Raw genomic sequence first — 22,190 nt, 5'->3', positions numbered from 1 at the left:
TTCATGTATGGGCTGGAGGCATCCAGGGAACCTAGGCTAAGATGTACTGGGATTTGATAGTTTCTGACATTAACACTTAAGCTGTTTATCAAAATTTGGAATGAACTAGTCCAAATCTCATTTTATGTCTCCATTAATTAGGGGGTGACCTATGAGGAAACATTTTTCATATAAAATTTTAAGTGCAGGCATACTTTGGAGATATTGCATGTTTGGTTCTAGACCACCATAATAAAGGGAGTAGCACAATAAAGCAAGCCCCAGTCATTTTGCTGGAGGAGGGTCTTGCCTTGTTAAAAAAAAAAAAAGCAACACCTGTGAAATGCAATAAAGTGGAATGCAATAAAATGAGGTGTGCCTCTACACCAGGGGTCCTCAAAACTTTTTAAACAGGGGGCCAGTTCACTGTCCCTCAGACCATTGGAGGGCCAGACTATAGTTAAAAAAACAAACTATGAAGAAATTCCTATGCACACTGCACATCTTATTTTGAAATAAAAAAACAAAACGGGAACAAATACAATATTTGTATTTGCATGTGGCCCACGGGTCGTAGTTTGAGGACCCCTGCTCTACACCACTGGTTCCCAACCTTTTTTGGGCCATGCCCCACCTAAGCATCTCTAAAATCCTGATGCTCCTCTTCCCCGTGACAAATAATTCTTATTATTCAAAAAGTGAACTCCTATTCACGTGGAGGAAGCCTAAAAGGCCATTAACTTGGTCTAAACAAGCTTCCAGGAAAGAGAAAAATAAAAGAACAAAAGGGCAGTTGAAGTACTGAGAAAGAAAGCACTAAGAAATTGTTAAAAAATCATAATTCAAAGTGATATGAAAAAACAGCAAAGTTTCAAAACATCATAGAGAACTGAAATGCATAATTACAATATGTACTTATATACTGCATATGAGGCCCCTAGGACCATAAGAAATGCAAAAAATTCACTGTTAACTCAGTCTCGAACTGCCCCCCTTAAAAATCAAATTGTCCCCCCCACCCCCCGGTGGGGCCCATGTTGGGAACCACTGCTTTACATAAAACTGACAATAATAAGATTACTGAGAAGGCAGGAAGGGTTAGAAGTCAAAGAACAGGACATGCGTTTCACCTGAGATCAGAGACACAGTGTCTACAAGTTTGTCCCTTATCAGCAACATCTATTTCACCTGGTGACTTGATACAATTGCAAACATTTGGGCCTCATCAAGATCTACAGAATCAGAAGTTCTGTGGGTGGAGCCCAGAAATGCGTTTTCAAGCACGCTAGAGTCACTCTATAGGGTCTAGGTGAGGTGATTCTGATGCTAAAGTTTGAGAAAAACTGCGCTAACGTAAATGGAAGTGGGGAGCTGGCGCTCAGGTATCTGGTGGTTGGATTTGAGGGCCTGAAGCTTCCCAAGTCATAAGCAATCCACCTGGAGATCTGAGGCTCTGGTCTGTTTTCTCAGGTACAAGAAGGAAGTAATCCATAGCCTTCTCTTCCAAAGGGTGGGCAACCGAGGAGCAGGCTTCGGAGCCTTTGTTTACCCACGTCCACCTGGGCTCCGGAGGGCGTTGGAAGAAAAAGGACGAAAGGAAACGGGGAGAGGGCAGTGAAGAAATGACGAGAGCCCTGGGCCCCAGAGCCCCCAAATCTGCCACTACAGCCCAGGTAGGTCCTCCTAATCGGTCCAACACCCCAAACCACACACACCATAAAAGGAGGGACGAACCGCCAGTCACCCACTCCTACTTCCGGGCTCCAGCCAATAGGAACTCAAACTGCTCAGCCACTCAGCGCCAGGGACTTCTTCCGGCGTCCTGCGTGCTGCCCTGGAGACCGGATGGGCGAATCCAAATGCGGAGGGGTGCTCAGTTCGCGAGGCCGGACGCTGACGCTCAGAGCCCCTCCTCCCTCCACCACTTTCTGCCCCGGTCCAGGGTCGGTGGACTCGTCCGAAGGCTGGGCGCGAGGCCCTTTGGGTTGAGGGAGGTGCTCTAGCCGCTCACTTCCAGCCAATAGGAACCGAAACTGTTCAGCCAGTCAGAGCCCTGCGCTCTTTCTGGCGTTCTGCGTGCTGCCCTGGAGACGGGATGGGCGGATCCAAACGCGGAGGGGCGCCGGACGCTCACGGCCTTACGCTGCTACCGCGCGTCCCGCTTTGCTCCCTTGCTTCGCCCCCGGCTTGGGGCCAGTGGACCCGTCCCGAGGGGGGCTAGGATTCGAGACCTGCGCACAAGGGGGAGCGGTCTGGCTGGTCGGTGGCATCTCCCCCAGAGACCCGGTGAGTGGCAGTTTTAGGGGCGTAAGTCTGGATTCGGGACTCCCTCAGCCGACGCGGTAGAGACTGTGGGTCTGGAGGGGCGCTGCCCACCTACTCACTCTTTTTCCTTCTCTCGCCATCCCTCGGCCCGGAGTCAGACCGAGCTCAGCCTGCAGGGAAGTCGGTCTGTAAAGTGCTGCAGGAGGCGCACTTGTTGAAGGACTTAGCAAAATGCCTGGCCGCCTTTTGGGACTTGGGGCAAGGGTGACACGGCCTGAGGTTCGCAAAGGTGAGCGAGCATCCCGAGGCCGAATTAAAACTGCTGGCCAGGCCCGGATTCCAGAGTTTCTGATTCCAGAGTCTGGAACGGGGCGCGAGAGTTGGTTTCTACCCAGTTCCCAGGTGTCGCTGATGCTGCTAGCGCGGGAGTTAAACGGCGGGGATGATGGGGCGGGGGGATCCCGGTCTTCACCTGCGTCCCCCTGGCTCGTAAATGCCTCCTTTGCTTGTAGGTGTGATTTGCTCTGACTTCTGGCTTTTCGGATGATAGCTAGGTGAACTTGTAGATGAAAAGAGAGAGAAAAGATGCACCACGCTTTTAGAAAACGTGCAAGGCTAAACTGTCTGGGATAACACACGTGGGTGGGAAAACTATGAAGAAACCCAAGGAAGTGATAACTGTGAGTAAGGAGAGCGGTTACTTTTGGGGAGCAGGAGAAGCTGTGATTACCTTAGGCTCATGGAGGGATTTCTGGGGTGGCCACCAAGTGCTGTTCCTGACCCGGGTGGTGATGACAGCGGTGTACCTCTTACAATAATTCAGTAAACTCTATTTTGTGGGATTTTCTGTATTTGTGTGTTATTTTACAGCTTACGAGGTAATAAAATTTTAAAAATTCATAGTGGGAAGTCTGTTGTGAGGCATGCCCTTAGACAGAGTCAAAAAGAATCTTAAATTCATGGAATTTCAAACTTGGAAGATAACTTAGAAGAATCACCTTGAGTCGGAGGAATCAATTATTCATTTTGCATAAACACTTAAGCTTCTTTATCTGGATGTATCCTAATGTAGCCAATTTGTAAACATTTAAGTAGGGTCTCTTTATATCTGGTTCAATATCTTCATTTTAACACTGTTTAATTTAATCACCCAGCTGGTGTGGCTCAGCGGTTGAGCGTCGACCTATGAACCAGGTGGGGCTTGTAGGAGGCAGCTGATTTATGACGCTCTCATCATTGATGTTTTTTTGTCTCTTTCCATTCCCCTCTGAAATCAATGAAAATATTAAAACATATATTTAAAAATCTTGACTTAGCAAACTTCCTGTAAAGGGCCAGATAGTAAACATTTGAGTGTGTGAGCAGGCCATGTGGTCTCTGCCACAGCTACTCAACTCTGACATTGTAGCGTGAAAGTGGCCTTAAACAATATATTAATGAATTGGGCATAGCTGTGCTCCAATTAAACTTTATGTTCAAAAACAGGCAACAGGCTGAATTGGCCCAGGAACCAGTAGTTTGCTGAGCTCTGGCTTCGAATAATACTGATTTGTACAGTATCTGTGGAGTAGATGGAAATGCTGTCCTTTCCATATTTGTTTATGAAGTATTTTTGCGTACATTGTTTCATTTGTTTCTCTACAGATATGCTTTCCATTGTAGCAAAGGTATCAAGATACACTGCCTGAAATTGCATTCACCTCATGATTTGTGTTGTTTTGGAGACAGCTGTCATTTTCATTGTTTTTGTTAAGATCTTTAGGAAGTTGAATATTGGTTTGTGAATTGTCTCTTTTATTTATTTTTCCCATATCTTTTTTCATCCTACAAAAAGAAAGACACTGGTATGCAACACTTACTTGTAGGGGTTACATACCAGTGAATCTTATGAATTTATAGAATTATTAGATTTATTTACATATTAAATATCCTGGACTAATTAATCATACGACTAGCTTGCATTTATGTGTGTCATTTTTGTTTACATTTTAGGAGCTAGAGATGCTATTAGGCTGTCCTTCTATCAAATGTGAAAAGTTGGCCCGGAGATGCAAAACTTCGTTCTATACGAGGAGATCGGCAGAGGAAGCAGGACCATTGTCTATAAAGGGCGACGGAAGGGAACAATCAATTTTGTAGCTGTTTTTTGCACAGACAAGTGCAAAAGGCCTGAAATAACGAACTGGGTAAGTCAAGTATGTTTTCTTCCCTCCGGCAAAAGACAGCTCTGGTGTGGTAGAATCAGTAGTATGTAAGCAGAAGCCATGGGATTCACTATAGCAGGTGCCACGATTCCAATCGACTGGGCGACCTCTATGTGTCTGTTTAGTGCCGCCAGTCCTGACTCATGACTGATAAACCCGCCCACGTCATTAACAGCGTAAGAGTTTTGTTTGTTTTGGTGAGAGTCGGGGGAAAATATGGTCTGTATTAGTTCATTTACTTGTAAATTTAGTATGTGATTATGAAACTTTTCAAAGAAAGGACTTTGGGTGAGGGTGACTTGGGTTTGAATTAGCTGTGCCACTGTACAGCCCAGGCTCCTTGGACCACCAAACCTGACTTTTTTCCCCCCTCAACTTTTTTGTTTATTGTGGTAAAATACACATAACACAACATTTACCATCTTAACCTTTTTTTTCGCTTTTGTTCCTCCTCACTCGATGTTTATTCAATTGATTTTTAGAGAGAGTGGAAGGGAGGGAGGAGAGGTAGATAGAGAGAGAGACATCAATGTGAGAGAGACACATCAATTGGTTGCTTCTCGTATGTGCCCCAGCTGGGGTCAGGGATCAAACCTGTGAACCAGGTACATGCCCTTGACCAGGGATTGAACCTGAGACCCTTTGTTGCATGGATCGCCACTCTAACCACTTAACAACACCAGCCAGGGCTACAATAGCTTTTTCGATGTATACCTTTTGGCCATTTTCCTATGAATAATATTTCTTTTGCAATATTATATTTACCCAAAATACACAAAACTATATTACACAAGTTTTGAAAAAAATCATTTTTAAGATTGTATGTTTCCATGTGACCAGCCTTTATAACCATCATTTTGATGTCCATAAAGAATTCCACCCAATGAATTCTATTATTTTCTTATCCATTTCCTGATTGTATATTTAGGTGTTTTTTATTTTTTTAGAATATATTTTTATTGATTTCATAGAGGAAGTGAGGAGAGAGAGAGAGAAACATCAGTGATGAGAGAGAATCATTGATTGGCTGCCTCCTGCATGTTCTGTACTGGGGATTGAGTCTGCAACCCAGGCATATGCCCTGAAAGGGAATTGAACCGGTGACCTCTTGGTTCCTGGGCCGACGCTCAGCCACACCTGGCTGGGCTATTTAGGTATTTTTTAATAGATGCAAGGGTTTTAAGAACTTTTCTTAAAAAGTGTGTATGTTGTGTGTTTTTATAGGTCCGTCTCACCCAAGAAATAAAACACCAGAATATCGTAACCCTTCACGAATGGTATGAAACCAGCAATCATCTCTGGCTGGTAGTGGAACTCTGCACAGGTAAGCCATGGTATGTGGTTTTAAAAAAAACGTCAGATATAGGTTTTGTTATTTTCCTTTCTTCTTTTACAGGTACATGTTGATACTGTTGACTATGTTAACTTGAAAATCTGTTGTTCAGTGGATATTAGGGAAGGGGAAGGGCTAAGATATTTGATAAGAGGAAGATTTATATAATATTCAGTTTGGGGTTAACTTTACTTTGGTATAAAATATTACCAAATCACTTATGTGAAAACTTAGAAATATTTTTGAGTAGTAATTAATTTATCAAATAACTTTTTCCATTCAATAGAAACAAAGTATTTTAGGTCAATTTGCTATTAATTAGCTTATTAGTTTATAAAATGTTTTTTTTTAATGAACTGAATACCTGCTCTTTATAAAAACTTAAGCAATGTGGAAAAGTACAAGGATGAATCAACAGCTACCATCACCTATGTGTAATCAGAGATCACATGTTAGTTCTTGTTTGATACAGCTCTCTAGGACAGTGATGGCGAACCTATGACATGCGTGTCAGAGGTGACACGCGAACTCATTTTTTTGGTTGATTTTTCTTTGTTAAATGGCATTTAAATATATAAAATAAATATCAAAAATATAAGTCTTTGTTTTACTATGGTTGCAAATACCAAAAAATTTCTATATGTGACACGGCACCAGAGTTAGGTTAGGGTTTTTCAAAATGCTGACACGCCGAGCTCAAAAGGTTCGCCATCACTGATGTACAGGGAGAAGGGTGACCACCTCGGTAGATGTTATCTGGGCTTTTAGTGCCAGTGTCTTCAGGGAAAAAACGTAACAAGTACCATGGTTAGTGTACTCCTGTTTATACGCCGAGGAAAATAGAGAATCATTAAATATTAAGGCTCACTGTAGTTATGTCTAGCTTTATGAGTCTTACCTGTTGGCACTTGGAATTTATAAAACTGAATCATAGAATAATTTTGTCATTTCATTTTCTGAATCAGTAGGGCACTGTGCTCTAAATTACTTCCACAGACGTGCCCACGGGTGAGGTGAGCAGGGGACTTCCTCCGAGTTACTTTTTTTGCTTCTTTTTTTACTTCAGCTGCTGTTTCTGCCCCATGACCAGTGTAATAACCCAACTTTAATTTTTTTTTTTTAATATATTTTATTGATTTTTCACAGAGAGGAAGGGAGAGAGATAGAGAGTTAGAAACATCGATGAGAGAGGAACATCGATCAGCTGCCTCCTGCACACCTCCCACTGGGGATGTGCCCGCAACCCAGGCACACGCCCCTGACCGGAATCGAACCTGGGACCCTTCAGTCCGCAGGCTGACGCTCTATCCACTGAGCCAAACCGGTTTCGGCAACCCAACTTTAATTTATGCCTGTGTTTGCCGCGGTTCCTCACCCACCAAGACAAAATAAACAAAACCCAAAACACCTGCTGGCTTTGTCACGGTAATTCTGATTGAACTTGGAGATGCCAGCTGTGACTTCACTGTCTCTGAATTTGGCTCTTGCTTTAATCTTGACCCTAAAAAAAAAAGAAACAAACAAAAAAACCCCATGTTTGTTTCTGGCACTGAGATGATAGAAATGTGACCGGGACCTCCGAAGGGCGTAGAAATAGAATTCCCCACGTGACTGCCTTAGGCCCATTATTTAATTCGTCAGGGTTTGATTTTCTGACGGTGAAGGAAAGGCACCATCTTTTTTGCTAAGCAGTACTTTGCAGAATGCGACCGACCTTTGTACAGAAGCAAATGTGACTGTACTTTGCTTAATGTGATGTAAATGCAGTTTGTGTTAGTGTTTCCCACAAATCTTTGCAGCCATTCATTTCCCGAGGGAGCCGGAGTGAGCCATCACAGCACCAGGTGATTGTCACTCCCTGCATCCCACCCACCTCCTTACTGACCAGCATGCAGACTGAGCCGTCGGTCCCCTGAGCTGGCCTGGAGCAGGGACACAGGTTTCTGATAGTCTGATAGGGCGCTTGTCCATGGTGCTCCCTCACAGGTGTGCTTCCCCTGCGAGGCTGCCCAGGGGTCCTGATGTGATCATGTTTTTCATGCTCAGTGTCTCCCACCATGGAACCCACTGGAGGCACCGTGTAATGCTGGGGGGCTAAAATGGGTGATTTTAATCGACTTACAGGTGGTTCCTTAGAAATGGTCATTGCTCAAGATGAAAACCTCCCGGAAGATGTTGTGAGAAGCTTTGGGATTGACCTGATTACTGGATTGCATCATCTTCATCAACTTGGCATTCTCTTTTGTGACCTTTCTCCTGGGAAGGTAATTCATCAATATTTTGATTTCCTAATCGCTTGTGCCTTAGTTAACGGTGCTTTCTCAATGGTACGTTTATTTTTAGATACAATTTTAGGTATAGAACACCTTGAAATTTTGTGTTAACATCTATATATAAAAGGCTAATATGCTAAGTGTCCATCTGGGTAATGATGTCACTTAGCAATGCCCTGCTTCCTCTACCTAGTGACTAGCCTCCTTGGTTTCTTGAGCCCAGGAACACGACTTGCTTTATAGCCGGGTGGGAACATTTTACACCTTAACCAAATGTCTGTGAAGTGTTTTCCCGGGCCTCATCTCATTTGATCCTCACAGAAGTCCTGGAATAGGTAGATAGGAGACTCAGTACAATACTATTTTCTTTTCATTAGCCAGAAAACGGAGATTTAGAAAGCTTAGAAACTTGATCTGACTGAAAAGAAGTAGGAAATGGTGGACCTTAAAAATGACTTCAGGTGTTTTCACTGCACAGAATATAGTCAACACTGCTGCAGTTAAATATTTTACCCTTTGTTCTCCCTGTGTGATCTACAATAATAATCTGCTTCGTGTTGATATTTACTGCTGTGTTGCTGACAATTACCCGAAGGAGAACTTGGGGTGCTTCACTGGGCTGGAAAAAGTTTAGCTAAATCAGAAAGCAGGTCTAATTAAGTAAGTTTATTCTATAGCTATAAAAGGGTAAGTTGACTCATGCATGTGTGATACATATAAAGCACTCACTGGTGCCAATCACACACGTATGTTTCCATCTGTCATTGTTGATCATGAATTTGGTTGACACTTCTATTATGGAGAAAGGGCAAATAGCAATATTAAAATATTCCTACCAGTTAATTTCCTTTCAATGTGCATGAATTTGTGCACTGGGCCACTAGTTTTTTAATAAAAGGAAACTGTATTTTAGCTACCTAGTTAGCTACCCATTGAAGTCCTTGTAGAATGCAGAGCTTCCCCTCCTTTCAGAGCTCTGTGAGTAATTATTATTGCTGCTGACCTGTATTGTGAATGGTGAGGTCCATAGCTCTATGAAATAATTCTCAATTCTTATAGTACACAATTATGAGCCATTACTTTAGTTTGCTAATGGAATTTTTGGCTATTATGGATCATATATTTTCTTTTTGGGCTAAGCTAATCATCCATAACTAAATGTGCTTCAGTGTAGTTGTCATGAAACCTGCTTAGTTTCCTGATCACAGTTGACACTGACATTTAGGAGCCCTGTTCCCTGGACAAATTCCTGCCCCTCTCTCTCTCTTTCTCTCTCTCTCTCTCTCTCTCTCTCTCTCTCTCTCTCTCTCTCTCTCTCTCTCTCCCCCCCCCCTCTCCCTTAGTTTCTTGTCTCTAATATGAAAATGGGAATTTCAGGGCAAGTGTAAGGCTTACATGTTGTATTTAGGAGAAGCTTCTGGGACACTTCGGTGCACAGTGTGCCCTCTGTCAGGCATCAGTTATCTTTACAGGTACGTACTCTTAGGGATTGTACTGATTATGGCTCTGAGTTGCTACTGTCCCTTGGTTAATGTGTACACAATGAAATGGAAAGTTGAATGTTTCCTTGTTAAACAGTATTAGAAGCCGTCTGTATGAGAACATAATTAAACCTTAAAAAAAATCCATAAAACTCCTCGTAACAGATAAAAATCCTTGTTTGAAATATTCATATACTTGCCTGAAGTCTGCAGCCATTTAATTGTGGTTACAGGCCTGAAAGCAGCCATAGGCAGTATATAAATGCACAGGTGTGGCTTGTTTCAATAAAACTTTATTCATGGACATTGACATTTGAATTTTATATAATTCTCAGGTCAAAAAATATTATCTTATTGCAGTTTTTTTCAACCATTTAGAAATATAAAACCACTCTTAGCTCATGCCTGTGCAGAAACAGGTGCTGGCTGGGATTTGACCGAGGGGCTGAGGCGTGCCAACCCCCGTGTGGGAGGTGTTTAATGAGGTCTAGTGTCAGCTGTTTATACGAGTAATGGGACATTCATTCCAGATCTGGGGTTGGCAGAGTCCGGGCAGGATGCCCGTTCCTGTAAGCGAGGTTTTATTGGAACATAGCCACACCCTTCCGTTCTATATTGTTGGTGGCTACAGAGTTGAGTAATCAGGACAAAGACCTTATGGCTTGCAAAGTCTGAAAGATTTACTAACTTAAAAAAAATTGCTGAACCCTCTCACTGGTTCTCAAAGTGTATTCCCTGGACCAGCAGCATTAGTGTTATCTGGGACTCATTGGAAATGGGGGTTCTTGGACCCATCTGAGACCTGTGGGATCAGAAACTCTGGGAGTAGGGACTAGTAGTTCTTCTTAACAGATCTTCCAGGGGCTTCTGGTGCTCAAACACGTTTAAAGTCACTGGGGACTTGTAACAGACATCCCTAGTATTTCTGATTAGAAGTTAAGGGCAAACTTTAAATTGCTTTTAAAAACAAAAAGCCAGCTGACTCATTGCAACTTCCCATAAATATTTTTAATGGCTCTGGAGAAAAAATTAAAAGTAACAGGACACTGGTTCCTGGCATGGTTTCAAACTCCACAGATAACTTCTAGTCACAACTTACATTAGCAGACGTGAGCATTTAGCACATGCTGATCACTCTTCAAAGCCCTTTGCACGCGTAACCTCAGCTGTTCCTTACCACAGTCTGCAGAGTTAAGTGTGCTTTGTTCATTTCATAGGGGAAGAGAGTGAGATTTAGGAAGGTTAAGTAGATTCTCCAAGTCACATTGCCTGTGAGAGTTTCAGGTCTCTAATTTCAGAGCCTTAGTCTTAGCCATACATTATATAAACCACACCTGACAGGTGTGCTTTCAGGTCCTCCCTCAGTGTCAGGTTGCTCCATATACACTGCTCTTAAGAGCCCGAGGTTTCCCTCTGTGGCTATGCGATGTGTTCATTATATACATCTGAGAGCGAACAGTTTAATATTTGATTCCATTATTATTAAAATGTTGGATTTCTTTAGCTGCTTTAAAAAATTTTTTTTTCTAATATATTTTTATTGATTTCAGAGGAAGGGAGAGGGAAGTATGGAGGGAGAGAGAGAAACATCAATGATGACAGAGAATCACTGATTGGCTGCCTCTTGCCCGCCCCCTACTGGGGATTGAGCCCACAACCCGGGCATGTGCCCTTGATGGGAATCGAACCCGGGACCCTTCAGTCTGCAGGACGATGCTCTATCCACTGAGCCAAACCAGTTAGGGCTCTTTAGCTTTTTCTTTTTCTTTTTTAAAAAGTAAGCATTTAATTTCCTAAGTTGTGATGAAGCAAGAAATGCTTCAAACTGCTTTAGTGAGATGACGAGGTGCTGAGGGAAGTGTAAGTCGGGTCAGGTGCTGACCGTGTTCATTTTTAATCTGTATAGATTCTCTTGGAAGGGCCCGGCACATTGAAGTTTAGTAATTTCTGCCTGGCAAAAGTGGAAGGTGAAAACTTGGAAGATTTCTTTGCTTTGATGGCAACAGAAGAAGGAGGAGGTGACGGTGGGGAACATGTACTGAAGAAAAATATGAGAAGTAGAATCCGAGGTAGGTGGAGAGTTTTTAGATCCTCGCTCTCGTTGTGGGCCACCCAGGTCACGTTAGGGGATGATGCTGACCTTTTATTTTGCCAGTCAAATAATGGATGCAAAATAATAATGACGAGGAGAAGTCCGGATACAGGGATGGCTTTGTCGACGGCCTAAGGTTTTCCATGAGGATCAAATGCTGTGTAGGCACCGGAACCCCTGACAGCCCGGATCTCATCCTGACCTCCGTGTGTCCCTGACCACACGTCAGAACATCAGCGGCAGGGGTTTGGCCTCACTCCTGGCCGTATCCTCCGCACTTGGCACGGCGCCTGGCACACGCTCGTGGCTCCATAGTTATTTGTTCCACATGGTTGAGCCGCTGATACTTGCAATTAAGGAAGACTTTTAGGGGTTCACTCTGGGCGGTGGTTTTGACAGTGAGCTGCGTCCTGGGGTGTTAGCTGTAGTTGAGCCAGTGTGCAGTGCTGGGTGGGTGCTGTCTGTGCCTCGATGACTGAGGGGGTGTCTGGGGCGGAGCCTCCGTCAGCCCCCGTCTTTGAGTGTCTGAGCATCAGCCCTCGGCTGACCTGGGATGCACTGTGGTTTGCATGATAAATAAGCTTTGCTGTAAATTCGGGGAATGTGGGGTGTTACTGCTGCGAAACTTAACACATCCTGTCCAAGATATTCTAACCAGAGCTGCTTTTCTTCAGACTATTTAAATTGTTAATTTCAAAGAGGATAAACATGCCTATAGGTGCCACACCTCTGACTGAGCTGGGTTTTTGAAATAACTCTGTTTATATTTTGACGTATCCTGGTAAAATGGAACCTTACCATTAGGAAACATTAAAACGTGTGAAATGCACCTGAAGTTATGTTCATGTGCACATTCTCCCCATTTTTACCTCGTCGGGTCTCTCCCAGATGGGTTTGGGGTGGGAACAATACAAACTCCTCACGAAGCTGCTGTTTGTACTTTGTGTTTAGGATCGCTTGCGTACACAGCACCCGAAATTGTGAAGGGCACCGACTTCTCCGTCGCCAGCGACCTCTGGTCTTTGGGCTGTCTGCTGCATGAGATGTTTTCAGGTGATTACTGTCTGCTTCATTTTCAAGTCACAGCTGGATAAACACAAAGGTGAAATCTGTAGTTTGTAAATACAGTGGGGCCTTGACTTACAAGTGTCCCGACTAACGAGTTTTTTGAGATGCCAGCTGTCTCTCCGCCGATTTTTTGCATTGAGTTGACAGAGTAATTTAAGTTAACGAGCTCCTTAACAAGCTCGGTCTCGGAACAAATTAACTCATAAGTCAAGGCCCCACTGTATTTTACCTATAAGATGTGAAAAGGCTGGTTATTATTTTAACTTAATTTTTTTAAAATATATTTTTTATTGATTTCAGAGAGGAAGGGAGAGAGAGAGAGAGAAAAACATCAAATGATGAGAGAGAATCATCGATTGGCTGCCTCCTGTACGTCCCCCGCTGGGCATGTGCCCTGACTGAGAATTGAACTATGACCTCCTGGTTCATAGGTCGCTGTTCAACTACTGAGCCACACCAGCCGGCAAAGGCTGGTTTTTCTAATTTCTGTCTGTATGATTTTGGCTGGAGTGCTTGGAGTCTAGGCACATTCAGGTCCCTAGGACCTTTTTGACCGATTGTTATTTTTCGTGATGATCTGGAATGTTGAAATGTGCCTAACTATTAAAGAGCTGTGCTTATTAGTAGAAATTCTTGTAAAGGTACCTGCGACTGAATTATTCCCATGTGTCCAGTAGCCCATGTAAACCATGGGTCCTGGTAGGTTCCATATGTGAATTTGTATATTGGTTGGGGTGACAGATTTTGAATTATAGAAATATAAAAATACATAGTGTGCCTGGTATATACTAGACATTCAATAATTAGTTATCACTATATATGCATTTGTAAATTGTGTAATGCTGAACTATCTGCAGTTGGGTTTTTTTTTTGTTTTTTTTTTAGCATTATTGGTGATGACAAACATATTTAATTGACAAGTTTTCATGTAATTTCAGGAAAACCTCCATTCTTCTCAGAAAGTGTTTCAGAAGTAATTGAAAAGATTATTCATAAAGCTCCTTCGCCACCTATTCCAAAAGGTAGGATTTTTGTTATAAATGCAGTTAATTTACACTTGACACTGACTACAGGTGCACTTTTGTTGTCTATTTCTATTGATTCATAACTTCCCAATTTACATTTTATAAATGTTCCCTAATTGATATTTTTAGAAATGTTAGTGTTCCCTTTGCCATTTTTTTTTTTAGATACTTAAATGGAAAAGTAGTAATTTCCCTCATTTAAAATCACGAATTACTTTGCCCTCCTGTATCAAGAGATGTCTGGCTTACAGACTGAGAAGTCAGACTTTTATTTATTATTATTATTATTATTATTATTTTTTAAATATATTTTATTGATTTTTTTACAGAGAGGAAGGGAGAGAGATAGTTAGAAACATCGATGAGAGAGAAACATCGATCAGCTGCCTCCTGCACACCTCCTACTGGGGATGTGCCCGCAACCCAGGTACATGCCCTTGGCCGGAATCGAACCTGGGACCTTTCAGTCTGCAGGCCGATGCTCTATCCACTGAGCCAAACCGGTTAGGGCTATTTATTATTTTGTCTCTGTGTCGTTTACCTAATTTGGACTCATGTCCTTTGTAGTTATGCCTGGTTAGTGTTTGCGTAGTAACGAGTCGGGCATTCTCAGCCCTTGTCTTGATGATCAGAATGCTGCCCTGACAAGTTGTTAGAACCTTTGGAAGGAGAGTGTGGTATTTAAAGTGTCGGGATTTTAATCACACAAATTGTGGTTAATATAACCATCTACTGTTAACAACTTTAAGGCAAGAAAAACAAAAGCAGATACAAACATAATAAAGCACTTTGCTCTACACCACAAGAAAAGTGAATCTTTTTTTTTTTAAATATATTTTATTGATTTTTTTACAGAGAGGAAGGGAGAGGGATAGAGAGTTAGAAACATCGATGAGAGAGAAACATCGATCAGCCGCCTCCTGCACATCTCCTACTGGGGATATGCCCGCAACCAAGGTACATGCCCTTGACCGGAATCGAACCTGGGACCTTTCAGTCCGCAGGCCAACCCTCTATCCACTGAGCCAAACCGGTTTCGGCGAAAAGTGAATCTTAAGCCACATAAACGAAAACAGAACTTTACAAAAAATAATATTGGGAGTTTTTAAGAGAAAAAAAAAATTGGAAGTCATTCATGGAAGAAATAGGAATACAGGATATTTTCAAGAATCACGCCAAGTGAAAAAAACAGAACTCTTAATACTTTGAAAATAATCTATATTTCTTAAAACAAAATGCTACATTTTTTCCCTTTCATTATCTTTGTCTTATTTTTTGTAGAAATCAGTCATTCGTATTTCTTCTGATGACTTTTCAATACAATATTGATTATTGTTTTCTCCTATAAGTTAAAGGTTTTTATGCAGGGAAGAAACCTGGAAATGAGGTGCCAAAGGTCTGGTCAGGGTACGACTGGTGGCCAAGCTCGCTTATGTCACAGTCCTTCATCACACGGTGGCCAGAGTGCCTACAGTGCCTGGCGATGTCGTTGGCCATTGTCTTCATGGCTTCTTATTTTAACCATGACTGATAATTGGGCCATGGTGTGTGTGTGTGTGTGTGTGTGTGTATCTGTGTATCTGTGTAATTTAAAAAGGCAAAGTTTGGAGATTAAGACAATTGGACAATATCATAATGTTGTGATGCTTATTATTTTTCCTGCTAAAAATAAAAGGAATTACAAGTATTCTAATCATAGTATATTAAAGCAAAGTTGGTCAAATTAATAATAATGCCTCAGAAAATGGGGCATAATTACTAGTGGAAGACAAGGGTATGAGTTTGTTAGGCCAGTAACCCTTACTGGGGTTAGACAATCAAGTAATTTTAGAAGTTGGTTGAAACTTAGTTTTCTGTAGTATAGGAAAAAGATATTAAAAAAAATTGTGCCCCTCTCCCCTCTATTTAAATGGAAGCCTAATTGTTATTAATAGACTCAGTGTTCTCTTTAAAATAGTTTATGTGCTTAAAGTACCATGACTTTAAATGTTGATGTAGGGTACGTATTCATCTCCTTATCACTTTTTTTTTTTTTTTCATTTTTGGGACTTCATTTGTGTGCAGATTCTTCTCTTCCTAAAGCGTCTCCAGATTTTATGAATTTGCTGGATGGTTTGCTTCAAAAGGATCCTCAGAAAAGGTCTGCATGGATGGTATTGTAATATGAACGATGAGCGGGATCTATTTTTTTCTTTCCTGCACTTCTGGAATAGCACTGTTCTTAATACACGCAGAGGGGTTCAAACTACTTTTTACAAAAGGAAATCTGAGTTTACACTCAGGGTTTTTCTTTGCCCGTGTTTTTAATGATGAGGAATTTTAAGTCATTTTCTCTTTTAATGTATTCAATAGTTGCCTAATACCTTGATGGATTTTCTTGTAACTCCTGAATCCAAGCAGCTTTGTTCTTTCCATTGTAGACTTCAGGCTAAAGCTCCCTTTGACTCTTGGACTAGGGCGGGTCCTGTCGAGATGGCTGATGTAATAACACTAGGTGGTATTTTAATGTGATATATTTTTATGATACTCCTGTCATCATGGGAACATCAAGTGACAGGAAAATTGCACAGTGTGACATTTCTGTGTTGCAGCGTGGGGATGGGGTTTCCCTGGCCTGGGGGTCAAGAGCAGTTGGTTCCTAGTTCGGGTTCTGCCACTAGGTAACTGCAGGAAAAGGGAGTGGGGGCACCATTGTGAAGCAAGTATTTGGGTCTCTGCCTCAGTGTAAAATAATGAATATATTTCACATAGCAAATAAAGCCCTCCGTTCTCCATCTTCATTAAATGTAAGAGAGAACTTGCAGAAGGAAAAACTTCTTGTATAAGCTTTAGGACAAGCCTCCCATGCTTGTAATAGAATGCCTTTAGGGTTAGTGTTATTTTGGTGGGTAATCTTCCAGACATCTTTTGATAGGCTTAAGGATACTTTATTTAGGATGATATATTTACATTTCTACCTATTGATATCTCTATATTGTATGCTTTTTTTTTGTATAAATGGGACCACCCCATAAGTTACTTTTTTCTGTCTCTGCTTAGTCATTTTTTTCTTTCGTAAATATATATTTTATTGATTTCAGAGAGGAAAGGAGAGGGGGAGAGCGAGAGAAACATCAGTGATGAGAGAGAATCATTGATTGGCTGCCTCCTGCACGCCCCCTGCTGGGGATCAAGTCTGCAATCTGGGCATGTGCTCTGACCTGGAATCAAACCATGACCTTCTGATTCATAGGTCAATGCTCAACCACTGAGCCACGCCGGCCGGGCTATATCTACTTAGTCACTTTGGCTGCAGTGTATACATGATAACCTGTAATAGCAATAAACACTGAGAGTGTGTTTTGATTTAGAATACCGTACACACTGCTACAGGAAATAGCCTTTGAGTATGTTTTGTTATTCACTTGGGAAGTTATCCCTTTTGGATAAATGCTGGGCAAACGCCAAGAACATTTAAAAGTGTGATACATTTGCTGCATTTGGGGAACGTGTTCGAAATGGTTTCCACTTTCAGCAACGCTAGGAAGCTCTTTCCCCACCAGTTACCTGCCATGGGCTTTGCTGATCTTACACATTTTTGCCAATCTTATGGATGGAAAAGAAATTCCATTTTACTGGCAATTTTATTTCTCCATGAGTGAATTTTAAGAGCCCTTAAAATTTACTTGTATATATAGTTGTAAATTCTTTTTATCAGTAGTGTTTTAATTTTTTAAAAAATATATTTTATTGATTTTTTACAGAGAGAAAGGGAGAGGGATAGAGAGTTAGAAACATCGATGAGAGAGAAACATCGATTGGCTGCCTCCTGCACACCCCCCACTGGGGATGTGCCTGCAGCCAAGGGACATGCCCTTGACCGGAATCGAACCTGGGACCGTTCAGTCCGCAGGCCGACGCTCTATCCACTGAGCCAAACCGGTTAGGGCTAGTGTTTTTTGATTAAAGTAGTTTTCACTTCAATTCAGAAATGTTGAATGATTAAATTAATTAAATATAAGCTATTTTCTTGTTTTGTTTTAAAATTTCAATCAGATTTAACCTTTCTGAATTTGATGAGTATACCTGGAGGTATAATAATCTATTAGTAGTAAAACGTAATGCTTTGAGAGTGAGTCTGGGTTTGAGATAGAGCCAAAAGTCACTTTAATGTGGGTGACAACAGTTAATGTAGCTAGACAACATTTTGGCACCTAAATAGAGATGTGACTGTATATAGTCATGAAGTTGATGTTCTTGCTTATTTCTGAATGAAGTTATAGGAGTGAAGTCCCACAAATGCAATGTGTAAAACAGGCAGGGTGCCCTAGAAAATCAAGCCTGTCGTGGGGCAGAATTATAGGTTGGTAATATGTGATCTATTTGCTTTACATTTTTAAATTATTGATAGATTTCTTCATTGAGAACCCAAAATGTTTTCATCAGGCTCCCTGGATATGAACCCTGAGACTTCCAATACTTAGTTGTCAGACCCTTTCATTCTGCACCATGTAAGGCTTCTGAATTATTTCTGAATTACCGGTTGCTTTTTAAGAGAGGTCAATTGCATACTGGAATGAAAGAGTAAAGTATCGCACGATCTCAGAGGTGCATTTACATGGAGACATTTACAAATGATAAAATCTGATTCCTATAACTGGGACATGTCCTGGGACTTCTCCCTGGGAATCATGAACAGAATTTTAACATTTGTGTTTTATGCAGATTAACTTGGGCAGGCCTGCTGCGGCATCCATTTTGGAAGGATGCTTTTACTCGAAAAGATCAGGACTCCAGCACCGAGGACTCCAGCGTCAGGTAGGATCAGCTTATCTTTGTGTGTGGAGCATGGCTGCTAAACACGCCTACGCATTAGTGTTCTGATGACACAGCATCAATGACAAGAATTTCTGTGCTTTCCTAGTAGAAAAATCAAGCATTTGTTTAAGGGTTGTTGAAAGAGTATCATCATGACATTTTTGTGTTCTTGATTTTGCGGATTTTCCTATCAGTTGTTTCAACTCGAGTCATTGATTCAGTATGGTAGTTATCAGTTCTGTTTACCAGCTACAAGTGGCTTCCCATCTTGCAAGCGTGGGGTAGGGTCTCATTTCCCCCTTTGCAGTTAGGTGTAGTCATGTGACTTGCTCTGGCTAATGGAATGCGAGCAGAAGTGACATGTGTTATTTCTGGATAGAAACTTGGAAAGCCAGTGTGTGATCTGTTGCACTTCTCCTGGTGAGTTAATTGGGAAGAAAACTGTCAAAATGGAGTTGCTGTCAGGCTGGGTCTTTAGTGCCCACGGTGAGCATATCTTTCCCCCCAGCCTGCATGTCTGTGCCTGAGGAAGATGTACAGTTACGAGATTCTCAGCCACTGGCATTTGAGGGGTTGTATGTCACCACAGCATAACCGAGCTCGTCTTGACTAATATACTTTGTTTTTATTATAAAAATCTTCTTAGCCCAGGACCCTTACAAAATTGATGGTATTTGGAAAAGAACAGGTGAGAAGTAGCTGAATAAAAGTTCTGATAATTGACTCTTTCCCCTCCTTACCTCATTGTGATAAATGGTTGATCCTTAATTTTAATCTTGGCAAGTTCATTGTCTTGGATAGAGGAGTCTGAGTTCTATTTGAAGTCTTTCCCAAACTTGAGTTTCTCTGAGCCAGTGAGCTTCAGTTATGCTTTCACTATAGTATTAGGTGCTACAGAGAACTGGGCGCTGGTCCGCAGTGTCAGCAAGTCACAGAATACCTCTGACCTTAGTTTGTCATCTTCCTTTTCATTTTTATTTTTTTTTTACAGCGAGGAAGGGAGAGGGATAGAGAGTTAGAGACATCAATGAAAGAGAAGCATTGATCAGCTGCCTCCTGCATACCCACTACTGGGTATGTGCCTGCAACCAAGGTACATGCCCTTGACCGGAATCGAACCTGGGACCCTTCAGTCCGCAGGCCGACTTTCTATCCAGTGAGCCAAACCGGTTAGGGCTGTCATCTTCCTTTTTAACCTCCTTGCCTTTTATTCCTTTTTTCTGCCTTATTGCCCTTGCTGGGACTTTTTTCCAGTAAGATACTGAATTAGTGATGAAAACGAACATCCTTGCCTGGTTTCTGCTTGTAGGATGAAAGCGCCTTTCCCCATTAAGAACGATGAGGTGGAGGTTTCTGTCGCTGCCCTTTTTCAGTTTGAATGAACGCTGAATTTTACTGAATGCTTTTATGTATTGGGTAATGTGATCATGTGATTTTTCTTCTTTAGATTCTCATTATGGCTCTTTCCTAAATTGGCTTTCAAATATTGAACCAGCCTTGCATTCCCACAATAAAGTTATTGTGTGTTACAGTTCTTGTCTTGCTGGATGTGTTTGTGGCCTAGTGGCGGGAGGACAGTGAGAGAGGCTGAGAAAGAGAGCGGAGCCTCAGGGGTTTGCCCCACATTCTTGAGACCGTAACTTTTTGGTTAGAGAAGAGGCTGACCCCCTCTGTGAGTGTTAGGCACTGGCCAGATGCTGCTGCTGTTCCCAGCCGCTGCTGCAGGGCTACCCGGGGGCCGGGGCAGGACAGAACGGAAAAAGAAAAGGAACACCTAGGGGATTTCCCTGCTCTGACCCAAGAGGTCCCTTTCTTGTCCTTGGGACAGAAACAGAGGGCTTCTGACGGGCTTCCTCTTCTACTCGCTGCCTTTGAGCCCAGGCTGGGCAGCACCGGGAGGGGAAACTCTAGGGAGACTCATGTTGGGTCACGGCTACTTTGAGTTCTGGTTTCCGTCCCCAGTCTGCCAGCTGCTATTTATTTATTCTGGGAGAAGGCGTAGAGACTTCTTCACACACTGTCCTGCTCGTAGCGGTGCTCATGGTCACTGCTCGATGAAAAATACTGCTTTTCTCCATGGCTTTGCCCTATGTCACGTGTAATTTAGTTGTCATTTCCAGCCTCTTATTCGACACAGAAAGCTGTGTAGAAAGCTCACAAGTAAGTTCGATTGTGTTGACTTTCTCCTGTTGAGCAGCAGAAACATGATGGAATGTTCCGGGTCACAAGATGCCAAGGAGCTTGTGAGGAGCCCCCCGAGCGGACAAGCCAGAGGGGAGAGGAGTGGCCAGCGGCCGAGTCGCTCTTGGAGGCTAGGTGGGCTTTCATTCGAGCACGTGTGTGCTGCCTCGAATGCCGTTTTGGAGAGTTCCCTCCGCATTCGTGCTGTCTTTCTCTCTCAGTCCCTGTCTGCGGGTGCCCCGCTCGTGGTACCTGTTCCTTCATGGCTAACGTTCTCCTTTCCTGCCACAGAAGATCCAGCTGAGCTGCGGCCTAAGAATACTCTTGGGGGTCAACTGAACGAGTCCATGTTCCTTCTCAGGTGGGTGAAGTGACAGAGCAGTGAGGGGTCCCCGGCCGGGGGATGAAAGTACTTCTTATTACAGCATCTCTTGTCCTGGATTTTAAAAAAGCCTTGTGTACTCCCGGGCATTTCCTGTGAGCTAAGTCAGTACTTGTTTAATGAATGAACAAACAGGTAAGTGAAAGAGAAATGGGAATCCTGATCTTTGGGAATTTGAAGGAGTTTACTAAAGAAGACCTTGGTGATCTGAGTGAATTTCTCAAAATGTGAGAAACTGAAAATCAGAGACTCGGGGGCGGGGCAGGGGGGAATGGAGTGGCCCATCAGGGGCACGGAGGCCATTGACAGGTGTGGGCGGAGTCATTACAAGTAGATGTGGGTTTATATCACTCCTCACTCAGCAGGCACCAAGAAACCTTTCCATATTGAACATCATCTGAAATAAAGTTGTGACTATTATTCATCCTTTGTGGAATATCTGATGTATTTTGTTACGTTAATCCTGCTCACACCAGCAGACATTTAAAGAATAAAATCATTGTTGTAAGGTTTCCAGTAAAAACAGAAAATACTGCATGGAGCATAGAAGCTGTAAACAAAAACACACACCACACAATAAATTAGCCAGGGAATTACTTTAAAAAGTTATACAAATAATAGTCATGTAAACACAGATAAGATTAAATGTTTTTTTTATATGATGAGATCATATAGAATTAATGTATTCTGCCCTTTTTCAGGAGACCTGTTTTTATTTAGTTTCTGACGTGTGGGTAATGGTCACTGGTGTGTGTGTTTCAGTTCTCGTCCTACGCCGCGAACCAGCACTGCCGTGGGGTCAAGTCCTGGTGTGGATGCGACCCAGAGTTCACCACAGAAGGCGCCTCCTTTGACCAAGGTGAACAGCGATGGATTGTTTTTTGTTTTTTGTGTGTTTTACACGAGATATAGAGATTCTAAAGAATAATTGCAAGTTGGTTTCCGAACTATGTTGGTGATTACAAAATTTACAATTAAGTCATTGCCTTATCATTGGTTTTTCTAGTAAGCACACTTAAGAGAGAGGTGCTTTATAGTTTTTTTTTAAATATGTTTTTTAATTGATTTCAGAGAGGAAGAGGGGGAAAGAGATAGAAGCATCCACGATGA

At 42.3% G+C, this 22,190-nt stretch overlaps 1 protein-coding gene across 3 annotated transcripts in view; it reads left to right on the top strand.

Moving 5' to 3' along the window:
• Positions 1-2,091: 2,091 nt before the first annotated feature.
• Positions 2,092-22,190, top strand: part of ULK4 (unc-51 like kinase 4) — a 251,976-nt gene continuing 231,877 nt past the window's right edge. The window contains exons 1-12 of one of the 3 annotated variants that reach the window (XM_036333255.1): positions 2,092-2,265; positions 4,237-4,430; positions 5,673-5,772; positions 7,906-8,045; positions 11,442-11,604; positions 12,579-12,680; positions 13,634-13,717; positions 15,785-15,860; positions 18,425-18,517; positions 20,715-20,833; positions 20,990-21,059; positions 21,843-21,939. In XM_036333255.1, the coding sequence (XP_036189148.1) occupies positions 4,293-4,430; positions 5,673-5,772; positions 7,906-8,045; positions 11,442-11,604; positions 12,579-12,680; positions 13,634-13,717; positions 15,785-15,860; positions 18,425-18,517; positions 20,715-20,833; positions 20,990-21,059; positions 21,843-21,939 (1,182 nt within the window). In that variant the 5' untranslated portion in view covers positions 2,092-2,265; positions 4,237-4,292. Of the gene's footprint in view, positions 2,266-2,775; positions 2,925-4,236; positions 4,431-5,672; positions 5,773-7,905; positions 8,046-11,441; positions 11,605-12,578; positions 12,681-13,633; positions 13,718-15,784; positions 15,861-18,424; positions 18,518-20,714; positions 20,834-20,989; positions 21,060-21,842; positions 21,940-22,190 lie in introns of those variants that run through there. The other 2 variants (XM_036333256.1, XM_036333257.1) reach the window with 2 other exon arrangements.

This window comes from Myotis myotis, unplaced genomic scaffold, assembly GCF_014108235.1.
Source record: "Myotis myotis isolate mMyoMyo1 unplaced genomic scaffold, mMyoMyo1.p scaffold_m19_p_13, whole genome shotgun sequence".
Classification (NCBI taxonomy): domain Eukaryota; kingdom Metazoa; phylum Chordata; class Mammalia; order Chiroptera; family Vespertilionidae; genus Myotis; species Myotis myotis.
The sequence above is the reverse complement of the archived record's forward strand: the minus strand, read 5'-3'. Positions and strand labels throughout refer to the sequence as shown.